Below are 12,768 nucleotides of genomic sequence, written 5' to 3'. Positions count from 1 at the left end.
AGGAAAAGGTAATTAAAATGACAAACAATATCACCGATCAGGGACATCTGATTCTAAAGGTTCAGTTCACTTAAAAGAACTGGAATGTACATCACTAATGTAGGTAACGCAAGATAGAATTGTAATAGTTTTATTTATAAAATTAAAAAAAATTTAAAAATAAAATAGAGCGCTCATCTGTTAAAGCATCGTAGAGCAGTTTATATACAGGGATCATCAACTGAGGGTCCGTGGGCCTAATTTGGCCCGCTAAACCATTCAGTCTAGCCGGCGAATGGTTTCCATAATTATGAGAATGTTGAAAGAAAAGCCTGACTCATAAATGCTAGGAATGCCTCCAGTTTTGTAAAGAACTGGAAATAATGTGACATAATGAACAACAAGTTAGCCAGCAATTGATTTTTATTTCATTTTTATTTGGGGTGTCCCTGCCTTATGTACAAAGTACTCTCGCCACCTCGCTTTGATTTAACTTGACATAAGCAATGATTGATTTGGATGACAATGACTCATTCCAAACGACCCAGGGTGAAATGAAGTTGGAGCAACATGTGTTCAGGTCAGCTACCATCTGCAGACCTGGATAATCCTCATTAGTAGATTAGCGACACACATGGGCGACACTCAGAGGACGATCCCATTTGTGTTCAGATTCTTCGGCGCTGGGGCAAGGTCGGACATGCCGCTTCCAACACGGGAGGATTTTTTTTTTCAGTTTTTAATTTGCAGCTGACTAAAAATGTTAGTTTACTTTGAAGAAAGAAGTATCCTACATTGTACATTTTTTGACTAGCCCTTCAGTGTTCATGGCAGGATGATTCCTTACGTTGAGTGTCTGGGTAGAGACGGAACGGGGAGCAATATGGGGTCCCAGTGCTGGAATTCGGGACCTGATGAAGAGCAAGACCAGCTTCTTCCTCGGAAGATCACCCCGCTTCAGCCCAAGACGGAGGGCAGCCTTCGGCGACGTCTGCTGACGGCAAAAATCCACCAACACCATGAAGCCATTTGGGGACAAAATGCAGGAATGGTTGGCTGGCCACCCTCGGGTGACAAAAAGCCCTTCCCATCTCAAGCGCAATATCCCAACCCCTGGTACGGCCAGCCCTGCGGGCCACAAGCCCGAATCCACGCAGGTGTCTCCTCAGAGACTCACGGCAAACTGTTGTTTACTGAAGTCCATGGAAAGTACCTGGTGCACTCCCATCAGGTTCCTCACCCAGCCCTCAGCCAGTGGCAACGGACTAGCTCGTGCCCTCCTAACCCAGAGCCTCGCCCCATCTACACCCCTCGGGACCCGTCTCCTTTCATCAGGGATCTGGAGGTGCCACCGCAGTACGGCTACCGGCCTAGCAAGAGGCACAAGAGCAAATTCTTCAGCTTCAAGAAGCACCAACGGAGGGAGGCCACCCCCCTTTTGCATAAAGGTATTCTGTCATTGTTCTGATAGTGCTGAGAGCAATAGATAAGCTGAAAAAGCATCCAACCTACTGCGAAGCAACCACTTCCAAACATGGGCAGGCTTGTAGCGGAGCGCCGCAGTCCCTAAACAAGGTCCCGATTTTAATAGACTTACCCTAAATCGCTGATTCAATGAAAAGTTATCACTTGAAAAAATATCTCTAAAAATTGTAGCTTAAATGCAAATCTATTGAATTTCTAGTTAAATACCATTGACCTGCACAACCAAGTTGTCCTTTATGTAACCCTGTTTTGTTTGAGCTTGTATGCGTTTGCTAAGGATTAGCTGCAGCTCCATACGCCAAGCTAACAGCTCATTTTGCCGACAGATGGCTTTACCGTTGAACAGCTGCTACTTAGCAGCTTCACCTATGAGCCTCACTCACATGCATCGGCAAAACCACACCTACAGTCGTTCGTCTCCAAAAGTAGTGGAACGCCAAGGTGCCTTTGTTTATGTTCTATACCGAACACGTTTGGGTTTCTGATCAAGAAGTGAATATCACACAAAAGTTCAAAATTTCAGTCCCAGATATTTACGGCCAGATGTTATATACTCAGGACAGAGCACATTTTGCTTTAAACCTCCCCACACACTCAAATGAGATGTGTGGCCAGAGGTTGGGAGTTTGATCTGAAGACAGACCTTGAAGAAGACACTGAAGCCCCAGTTACTCTTGATGGTGTCAACATCAGGAAGCAGTGCAAAGTGACATTCATGTCAAGTCAAGTCAAGTCAAGTTTATTTGTATAGCCCTAAATCACAAGCAGTCTCAAAGGGCTTCACATAGACAATCAATTGACAATAATTCTCAAAGCATCCCCTGATCTTAGGCTCCCAAAAGGGCAAGGAAAAACTCAAAACACATTCATGCATGAATGGTGGAACATGATGAAATGTTATATCTCAAGGCACCAATGTATTTTTAAAAAAAAAGTCCGCTTGGGTGACAGTTAAAGAAAAAACAATTTGCAGTTTTTTGTAACATTTAAAACAAAACAATTAAATCAAAATGATCTAATGACACATTTTAATATAGTTATCACCATTTAATTTTTTTCCGAGAATATTTTGATTTAGGCCAGATTCCATTTTATCATTCAAATATACAGCCGCCCTGTATAAACTGTGTAAACGGCCCTCTGGCCAGACTTTGGACACACCAGATCTCTGAAGAAAAAATATAAGTGACCGTGCACCAGCTTTACCGCTGTTACAATGCGACCTACTTACTGTTCAATTATTACAACTAATTAAACGTGCATAGAAGAAAGACAAGCTGTCAGGCATCGAGACGCAATTAGTTGCTCCACTGGCCTCAATAGTTGGCACACTTCCCCCCGGAACCATTTAAGTCAGTGCCTCAAATTAAAGACGCTATTATCATTCACACCGTCGCTTTCAAACTGAATGCCCGGGGGCCAGATCTGGTCCACCGCAGAAAATGATGTGGTCCACCGCATAAAATGATGTGGTCCACTAAAGCGAACCACATGTTTCTTGGAGACTATCAGCGCTCTTTTCATTTTGGTTGACTAAAGAAACATTTATTTCCATCTAATCCCGTCCAAAGATAAGAGGGACAATCGTGCATACTAGTGGGCCTAAATGTGATGAATGAGTGTGCTTGTGGTTAGATCAAAACACACTTCACAGAGACGCACACAATAGAGCATAGACAAACAATAAATAATAAAAAGCACACTATTAATAATGCCTTTATCTTCAAAGACTTTGTGTCTGTGTGTGTGTTTCTTAAATAGCACATCTGCAATGTTGAGGATAACCTTTATCACTTGATGACACACGAAGGGCACTCATGCTCGTTGGCTGACTGCCACTCCATTTGTGCTTGTGTGTGTGACAAAGGAGAGGGATAGAATAGAGAGAGAGAGAGAGAGAAAGAGAGAGATGGAATAGAGAAAGGTGATTGAGAAAGAAGGAGAGATGAAAAAATGAACATCATGAAACGCTAAAATCACCTTCAAGTGGTAACACTCCTACATAGTAACGTCTTGCGAGTTTGATGAGTAATTGTTACATGACCGAAAATTGCACATTTTGGAGTAACGTTACTTTGTAACGGATTACCAGCATTATAGATACGAGGACAGAGGAAGAGAGACGGGAGAGGATATCGACAAGTGAGGGGGAAACAAACAGAGATAAGAAGGAGAAAATAAGAGATGAGTAGATAGAAAGATTTGAGATTGAATGAAGATAGACAGACTGATAGGGGGGGGGAAATGAAAGAGAGATAATAGACAGGACAGAGCTTAGTGAGGGAGGGTTAGGAAAGAGAGAGAGAGAGAGAGAGAGAGGATAGTGAGATAGAGAAGACGTTGAGAGGGCGACCAAGAGAAGTGTGAGGAGGATCGCCACTTTGCGCTGCAGTGCCGGCTGCGTGTGTGTGAGCGTGTGTATGTGTGTGTACGGCTGCCTGCTGCGGTCGTGTGTGTGTGTGCGTTGGCGGGATGGTCCTGATCGGTGCAGCTATTAAATGTGTCTTCAAGTATCTCAAAAAGAACACAGGTGAGTTAGTTCTCATCTTTGCATGCTTGGTTCTGTGCGTGCATGCGTGCGTACGGATACAGTAGCTTGACCGCAAGGACATGTTCAGGTGCATGACGTGCTGGTTACTATAGCAACCCTCTCAGCACCTTGTGTCAAGGTCCACCACAGACCCAAGTCTTGATTTCCTCCTCCTGTGTGCAGCAAAGGACGGCGACTGCTGGTCCATTCACTACACTACCCAGAAACCCCAGCAGGGTCTGCTCTTCATCCCTGCAAAACGGCAACACAGTAGCGCCGAGGACTTGCAAGGTCAGAGTCAAGACTGAACGTATCAATGGGTAGCAAAAGCTGTGTGACGAGGTCATAGGGGTTAAGAGGTCGTTTTGCAGTTACAGTAACACCTTGAGATATGAGCTCAATTTATTCTGTGGCCATAATGTATCTCAAAAGACTTGTATCTCATTGACAAGATGGCCACAGCTCCTCAGTAAGCCACCGTAGTCATTCTTCACAGAAGATAAATAATATATACCAGTGAGGATTGTTAAATGATGCCTCGTCTGTCTTCATATGTTGCTCCACAAAAAAATACAAATAAAATGGATGTTGAATGTGGTAAATGAAGTCAAAAACATCACACATCTCAAAATGGCCTGGAACATACTGACAAAGACTTTGGACAGCAAAATGATTTGTTTTGTTATGTTTTGTGTAGCCTCTAGCAGAGTGACTCAGCATGGAGACAGCAAAGCTACCACCTCTCTACTCCGCACCCCAAGCCCCACCTCCTGCGCATCCCCGGGACTCCGGCAGCCAGAGGCCAATGTGCACAGGCGATGGAGAGACAAAAGCAGGAAGGTGGTGAGAGCCACTCAGAAATATTTTACACGGTTCAACAGAAATGAGCTTTTTAACTTTACGTCATCATGATTGAATTAAAGCTCTACTTACTATTAAATTGAGCACAACATCAATTTGAAAGTCTCTGTTGTCGTCGTCTCACTGTCTCTTCTGTTCGCCCTTCTGTCGCCTCAGAGGTCCACATTTTGGGACTTTCTCTCTCAGTCGTGCTTTTCTCTTTGTCTCGAGTGGTCAGTTTGGAGACAAAAGGTAAAAACGGACCCCTAGACTAGACTATAGAGTAGAAAAGTATCCTGACCCACAGTTGTTCCTCCAACATACTAATTAAATGTGTATTTCAAAGGCAAACAACTCAGATTTTTCAGTGTATTCAGTTTTTGGGCCTTGAGCTTGATGCTAAACCTGATCATGGAACATCCATTGTTTATAAGCTTGAGCGTTTCACTTAGCCAGTGAAAACCTCTTGACACATGCCTGGCCATTACAGCATCATTTTCCAGACATGTAATAAAAAGATTATCAAGCTATGTCTACCCTGCTTAGAAGAGCTGCAAGATTTTAAGTAGATTTAAACTCATCTTTGTGACTTCAGCCCTGGTAGATTGGACTAAATTGGATATACTCAGGTGAATAAACCAAGGTATTGTTTCCAGTCCTCAGCCTCGTCGGATGAAGATGAATCAGTCAACCTCAACGACACACGTCCTCTGACCCCACTCGTCCTCAACCCAATCGAGCTCACCTCCTGTTGGGACCTCTTTGCTCGTGAGACGGAGCTCGGTGTGAAGGCAGAGTCGATCCCCCGACTCCCAACGCCGGAAGAGAAGATGAGGCAACAGGCAGATGCTGTCACAGCTGAAATCATTCCTATCAACATAACAGGTGAGAACTGGGCCTGGTCAAAAGGTCATTTGGGCCAAATTCAAATTGAAACAACTGATGAGGTCTATTCCTTCCATTTAACCCAAACCTTGGTCCTCGTGAACACGCATTTCTAGAGGGAAGAACCAACAATGGGATTGAGCCTTAATCTAACAAGGTGTATTTTCCAACTCGGTGACAGGTCAGAGTTTTGATCGGCAAGCCAGCTTCCGAAAAGTGTCTTGCAACGCAGATTCCTTATCCCGCCGCCATCGCAATCCAACTCGCTGCATGACAGGCACTGGAAACCTTGTCGGTGTCGTTCATCAACAGGGTACAGGTAACACTCTCAATTTGTGGAGAAGATGGCAATACAACACATCTGTGTTTCCCAACTACAATTGGTTCCATAACATTTCTTCCGGTGTTCCACTTCAGATTCACCCGGGGATCAGTGCTTTACTGCATCTTCACATGGCCAACTGGAAGAGGAGGAGTCGGTCACGAAGAAGGGAGAGTCGCTGACTAGGAGAATCCGAGCACCGAGAGAGGAGGGGATATCCAGCCTCATGATGTCCCTTACCTCACCACGTTTCTCCTGCCCCTCTGATGTCCGCAGCCTGCCCCGCATGACCAGCAGCTCCTCTCTGGACTCGGGCGCCAGCTATAACAGTGTCTCCTACAGGACACTCAGCGCCTCGTCATCCTGTTCCCAGGTCAGTTTCAACAAGCCTTTGTTCCCCTCAGCCAGGTGTAGGCAACTCTTGTCCTCGAGATCTGCTGTCCTGCCTGTGTTTGATGTTTCCGTCCTCCGACACACCTTGTTCAATTGATCAAGATTGTTTTCAGGCTTCTACGTAGCTTGCCGATGCCGAGCTAATCCTTTGATTCAAGTGTGTCGGAGGAGGAACCTTTTCAGGACGGTAGCGCTTGAGGACTTACTTGATAAGTAACTCAGCAGACAAGCTTCCCTTTGGGACAATGAAGTTTGGATGAAGTGAACGTAACTAAGATTTTGTCCCCATTTGTAGGATTTCCCCAGTGATCTTCAGCCCCTGCTGCCCTCTCAGTGTCCTTCCCCTTCTCATCTCAGCACCTCTCCCTGTCCTCGGAAGTGGGGGGGGACTTGCTCGTGTGATCACGTCGGCCCGTCTCAAAACTGCCCTCAATACCGCTCCCCTTCCATTTCAATAGCAGACGCAGAGTCTCTGGATGGGAGGTCAACCCTTTCTCGCTGCCAGAGCGATTGTTCCCTCCAGCCCTTGTGTCGCACTGGAGATACCTGGAGCCCCATCAACCAAGAGACAAGTCCTGTTTCTGTCATTTCTTCTGCTCGCTCCTCCCCTTGTAACTTTGGCTCAGTGCACTCAGATGTGACCTTGTCTTCCTCACAAAGTCAAACTAGCTTGTCCAGCACTTCCTCCTGCCGTAGCTTCTCCCTCCGCAAGCCCAAACGTCCGCCTCCGCCACCTTTGCGCTCCGACTCCCTCCGGCGTCGAAGAAGCCGCAGCAAGTCATGTCGTTCGACATCCAGCATTAGTGTGGAGCGTAGTCCTGGCGTACTAACGCCACCCTTGCAAGATCCCTGGGTGCCTCGGAACCATCCCAAACAACGGCAAAGTGGCATCGACAATGGCACAATCACTATCTTTGAACCTTTTGGTGTGGACCAACAGGCAGCTTCATCCAACAATCTCCGTCCAAGCCCTGGTTCTTCGGTCTCAAAAGAGGCGGCCCGACTAGAGTGTCTCACTTCCTCCTCCAGTGGTTACTCCAGCCAGTCCAATACCTCGCTGATGGGCACCCCGCCAGGAGACTTCTCTCTTTCTCAACCCCCCCCTTTCTTCTACCATTGTGCAACCTCCCTCCCCCTGTCTCCCAAAAAATCTAAATCCCACCCTCCAGGGAGAAGTTCCTCTCTCCTCTCCTCCTCTTTTTCCTCCACCTCTTCCTTGTCATCTTGCTCCTCCTCCAACTCCTCTGCCGAACGTACTCACGCCCCTCAACACTTGCTTCCACCCCCCCCTCCTCCACCTCCACTCCCACCTCCTCTCCAAATGTTATCTCTTCATCCCACACCTCAGCTACCTTCCCCTCCTCCTCTCCCACCTCTCCCACCTTCTCTTCATCCTACCCCACATCTTCAACTGTCATCTCCTCTCCAACCATCATCCCTTCATCTCAGTCCTCTGACACCTTCTTCTCTTCTTTCTGACGCCCCTTATTTGCCATCTTCGCTTTTTCCTCCCCCTCCTCTTCCACCCTCATCTCTTCCTCCTCATCTCCCACCTTCTCTTCCCCCACCTACCACTCCTCTGTCAACTTCTCTTCCTCCTCCTCCACCCCCTCTTCCACCATCTCCTTTATCTCCTCTACCTTCCTCCCTTCCTCCTTCCCTCCCACAAACATCAACCCCGCCACCTCTCCCACCTTCTTTGGTCTCTCGACCCCCTCCTCCTCCATACTCCCATGCAGTCAAGCGTTCCTCCCATCACGCCACGCTGTTCTCCATGTCTCCCGCTGTCACCCACCCACCCGTTGCCGGGTTGCACCTGCCAGCGGGCCTTGACATGCCCCCAAATCACGTTGCGAAATGTTCAAAACTAGCGTCCTCCCCCGTTGTCACTGCACAGGCTTTGCAGAGCGTCAAGCTTCGCTCCATTACCAACCCTGAAGGACCACGCCCAAACAGTCTTCTCGCCGATGCCAAACCTTCAGACACTCCTCGGTTAGACGTTAATTCAAAACTACAACAACCTGGAATATTGTCCAGAGATGAGTCAATTTATTTTCAAAACCACACTGTAAACAAAGATGATCAATTCACAAAAGGCCATTCCGAGAATTCTCGTCTTTCCGGCGGATCGATGACAAATCAGAGTCATGAGTGTTCCGGGCTGAAAATGTCTGATGCTCCTTCCGGGAAACAGCAGAGCCATACCCAAGTGTTATCGGAAGCAGAGTTAACTGTGTCGCCAGACGGGCTACGACACGACAACCATCAAGTCATTCGTGATTTAGTGTGCCGGCCATGTGAGAGTGTAAGTTTGAGGAAGAAGTCCATCCTTCCGAAGAAGCCCAATCTTGGCATTACGGGGGTGATAGCATCTCCAGTGGCCAGAGACGAGCCAAACGACGAGCGTGGCAGGGTGTCGGTCACATCTGATGTTAGAAATCCTCAATGCTTCCCGGAAGCCAATCATCCCACCCAATGTGTCGTTGAACCCACAGATAACATGTTGCACGGTGACCCCTCGTCAAGCAATAAGGGCTGCCATTCAGATGTTCTGCACTCCTTCAACGGCGCTTTTGAGACTTTGACACATAGCACTTTAGCAGTCCAAATTAATGCTGGGACATCACTCCAGCAAGAAGTGGACAGACAATGTCACAGAAGCATGATGAGGTCACTGGGAGAGGAGGAAGAAGAAGAAGAAGACGAGAAGCAGAGAAAGACAACCATGAGCACCAAACATGACAAATCAAGAAAGAAGAGAAGAGCAGCGGGAAGGCGCCTGCTAATGATGTCATCGAGTAGGCTGTCTTCATCCTCTTCATCATCTTCATCCTCAGAGGAAGAGGATGAGTCACAGATAAGGGAGAGCAGTTTGTGTGCTCTCATCGGCCCGAGAAGCTGCTCCCTCAGCAGTCTGCTGTCAAGTGACAACCTGCGTGCGACGGTATCACTGGGAGACCTCCTTATAGAAGAGCCACAGGATGAACAGGCGGAGGTCGCGGCCAGGAAGACGGATGTCGCCCGGCGTTCCGAAGGTACGTTGCTCCCTGCGGTCATTGTTTAATGCAAGCTGTGATGTCACTACGCAGCTTCTCTTGTGATGGTGCCGATGGCCTCTTCACAGGTGGATCGACGGGACCCCGAACGACCGAGGACCTCTTCGCCGTCATACACAGGTACACACGACAAACATGTACAAGCGGCGCATGACGTGTCCAACAGGTCGACTCACGTGCTTGTTTCATCCCGCATGAAGCAGTGCATTATGGGAAGGAACAGCTTGATTGGCAGTAAGTGAAGGAGAGCAGCCGGAGTTTAGTTCCCGTAGACTTAGACTGGAGGTTTTAAAACCTTTGGGTACGACATAATTATTTGAGAACCTTAGATGTACCTTCAACATTCTAGTTAGCTTCTTCCCTCTTCTATCCTTGTGTAGCAAGAGGTCATTCAAACAAAGTAAAATGTCCGTCCCTCTGTCTCAGGTCAAAGCGGAAGATGTTTGGACGAAGAGATTCTTCCAATCTGACCTCAGCTGAGCAGCGAGCTCGACCAACGGCGCAAACCTTTGTCACCCTCAAAGATAAAAGACGGTCGAAAAGTGAGAGCTTCAAGACGCTACTGCTCAGAAAGGGGAGCCGCTCGCAGTCGTCGTCCCGTCTATCGGCCGCCGAGCGACTTTGCGTCGTTGCCTCTCCCGCTGCTTCCGCCCCACTTCATGCCTGCATCCAAACCTCATGCTTGTGTACCGTCAACACTCACCTGACTCTCGATGTGTCACAAACGCACCCGAACGTGACCACGAGGCAAAGAAGCGCACAATTTGTTCCTTCCTCGCTTGCCACGCGACCTCGCCTGCACGCCGCACCCAGCCGCTCAGCGAGTCGACGGTTACCTGCTCGCCGCCGCCATTTTTCTAGCCCAATGACTGCAATCCTTGAGAGGGAAGGAGAAGAGGAGTAGAGAGATGCACACTACTCACCAATAATTTGGGACATTTGTTTTTTTTGCATGAAATCTCAGGATGAACGTCTGTTATTTATCATCTGTCTCTTCAAAGTTAAGAACACCTGTTGTGAATTTTACCAATAAGCTTCTTGTTAGAAAGCAGCAATGTTTGAAAAAATGTATTGAAACAGCAGAGTTGGACATATGGCATTCAGATTAGATTGAAGTTTGTTGTGCATTTTTTGGTTTCATCCTGAAATTTCGCCCGAAAACCAAACTTCCTTTTATGTATCCCTAAAGTCTCAGAAGACTTGTAATCATGTCCCATCATCTTTATAGATGTTTTTTTCCCCCCTCTTTCTTACATTCACGTTGACATGAGATCAATGTTTAATCAACATAGGTAATATATAAAAATGTCATATCAGCCTATTCTAGTTTCATTGCGTGTAAACAACTCTCCAGGGTTTATCATCTGCTGTACTGTAGTGCAGGTGCACAAACTGAACCAGGGTGGAACCTCTGGCCATTGTAGTATCATGCTTTTCTAGTATAGTATTAAAAAGCAATAAATGAGTGAATGACATGTAATGTGGCGAAAGGCGAAGAAGGTATGAAAAAATAAACTTGTCAAAAATGCTGAGCAAAAAAACTGCGCTCATAGCTTTTCCCTCACGTGTGTGGTAACCACCAATCACAACTGAAACAATTTTTTTTTTTTGAAGAATTGTTGACTATCTGCCAAATTGCTACTTATTGTTGAGCAAGTTGAGTCTTCTGCCATCATGCTTGTGTTAAGTCTAGAACGAAACCCATTTTATGATTCACTACAAGAAATAATGATGCAAAACTGTCTATCTGTCTATCTATCTATCTATCTATCTATCTATCTATCTATCTATCTATCTATCTATCTATCTATCTATCTATCTATCTATCTATCTATCTATCTATCTATCTATCTATCTATCTATCTATCTATCTATCTATCTATCTATCTATCTATCTATCTATCTATCTATCTATCTATCTATCTATCTATCTATCTATCTATCTATCAATAACTTTCAGGGGTCTCATTGGAGCCACAAGGTAAAAAAAAAATAATCTATACGTACAGCGAGCTAGTGTTAATTGCCCACCGCTCCCGCCCTTCCAAAATCTTTGCCGATATTAAACGGGGCGGAGCTGGTGCGACCTTGTGATTGGACACCTCGTCGGTGATTTTATTTCACGCACTCGTAGCAGGAGACATGCAGTATATAAAGCAGGTAAGCGAAAGAAAGAAAGGAAGGTGAGTTTGTCTTTTTTTTTTTTTTTTCTCGACTTTGTCATGCAGTTCTGGAGACAAAACTTTCTTGCACGTGCCTCTTAAATTTGGTCTCTTCTTCCTCCTTCCCTTAGGAGTAGGAAAAAGAGAAGGGGGTGGAGGAGGAGGAGGAGGAAGAAGAGAAGGAAGACCTTGACGAGAAGTGGTCGATCGCAATCAATTTGACATGAGAATAAAGTTCAGGCTGAGGAGAAACTAACCACTTCTGTGCGCGGTTTTGGGAGTGGCACATCAGACCAAGGGACCCGAGAAAGCAAGACAAGAGGAAGCCGTCCAAAAGTCAATGGGGTAATTAATTAATTAAATCATCAAACACTTGATAAATCATTAAATAGGTTTTGCTCTTTTTAACTAACTGCTCAATCCAATACAGTAAAATAAAAACGGTGCTTACGTATTATCGGGAGGACCTTTGATTTTTACTTTTTCTTTTTTTTCACATGGAAAAATCAGGCTTTCATCACCTCAACGTCAACCACAAGTACAACTTTGTGGATCCGAACACCGGGGCTCATACGCAGACAGTGGAACGCCTATGGGGATCGGCAAAGTGGCGAAACAAGAAGCACTGTGGCACTGCACGTCACCATTTGGAGTCGTATTTGGCCGAATTCATGTGGCGGAAGCATGTTGCCTGTACTGATGTCTTTGAGTCACTTTTGGAAGCAATTGCGACGTTCTGGCCTCCGGAATTACAAATGTAATGTTATCGTTTCAATAAATAATTTACTTTAATTTTTGAGTCGTTTTTTTAAAGGTCCTCCCGATAATACGTAAGCACCATAAAAACATTGTATGAAATTTGATTTATCCTGGTCAACCACCAATGTTGATTGTTTTATTTGTCAAATTTGGATGAGTTTAGTGAATCCTTGTTACAGATATTCATGAAAATATGAAAAAGAAATGTGTAATCAGACATTTACAATTAAATACTTTTAATTTAGACTAATTGTAGTAACAGGTGGAGCACTGGTTAGCAGGTCCGCCTCACAATTCAGGGGTTCAGGGTTTGATCCTGGCTCCAGCCTTTCTATGTGGAGTTTGCATGTTCGCCCC

At 45.9% G+C, this 12,768-nt stretch overlaps 1 protein-coding gene and 1 long non-coding RNA gene across 3 annotated transcripts; both read left to right on the top strand.

Moving 5' to 3' along the window:
* The first annotated feature begins 708 nt into the window (after positions 1 to 708).
* On the top strand, positions 709 to 10,985 carry nhsl1a (NHS-like 1a). 2 transcript variants are annotated; one of them, XM_085918777.1, is made up of 10 exons: positions 709 to 1,427; positions 4,178 to 4,285; positions 4,692 to 4,837; positions 5,012 to 5,086; positions 5,491 to 5,719; positions 5,901 to 6,038; positions 6,137 to 6,414; positions 6,730 to 9,469; positions 9,559 to 9,610; positions 9,917 to 10,985. In XM_085918777.1, exons 1-10 carry the CDS (start codon positions 815 to 817, stop codon positions 10,392 to 10,394), a joined length of 4,857 nt encoding a protein of 1,618 aa, XP_085774903.1. In that variant the 5' UTR covers positions 709 to 814; the 3' UTR covers positions 10,395 to 10,985. The 2 variants fall into 2 exon arrangements, with proteins under 2 accessions (XP_085774903.1, XP_085774912.1); XM_085918786.1 differs by lacking the exon at positions 9,917 to 10,985 and adding an exon at positions 9,691 to 9,718 and having other exon boundaries at positions 5,901 to 6,032; positions 6,730 to 9,488; positions 9,548 to 9,610.
* A 597-nt stretch (positions 10,986 to 11,582) lies between these two features.
* Positions 11,583 to 12,480, top strand: LOC147062209 (uncharacterized). The gene is made up of 3 exons (XR_015067315.1): positions 11,583 to 11,673; positions 11,784 to 11,997; positions 12,163 to 12,480. It is a non-coding gene; the product is annotated as an uncharacterized LOC147062209 (long non-coding RNA).
* The last annotated feature ends 288 nt before the right edge of the window (positions 12,481 to 12,768 follow it).

This window comes from Syngnathus leptorhynchus, chromosome 1, assembly GCF_054491065.1.
Source record: "Syngnathus leptorhynchus isolate UIUO chromosome 1, UIUO_Slep, whole genome shotgun sequence".
Taxonomy (NCBI): Eukaryota; Metazoa; Chordata; class Actinopteri; order Syngnathiformes; family Syngnathidae; genus Syngnathus; species Syngnathus leptorhynchus.
The sequence above is the reverse complement of the archived record's forward strand: the minus strand, read 5'-3'. Positions and strand labels throughout refer to the sequence as shown.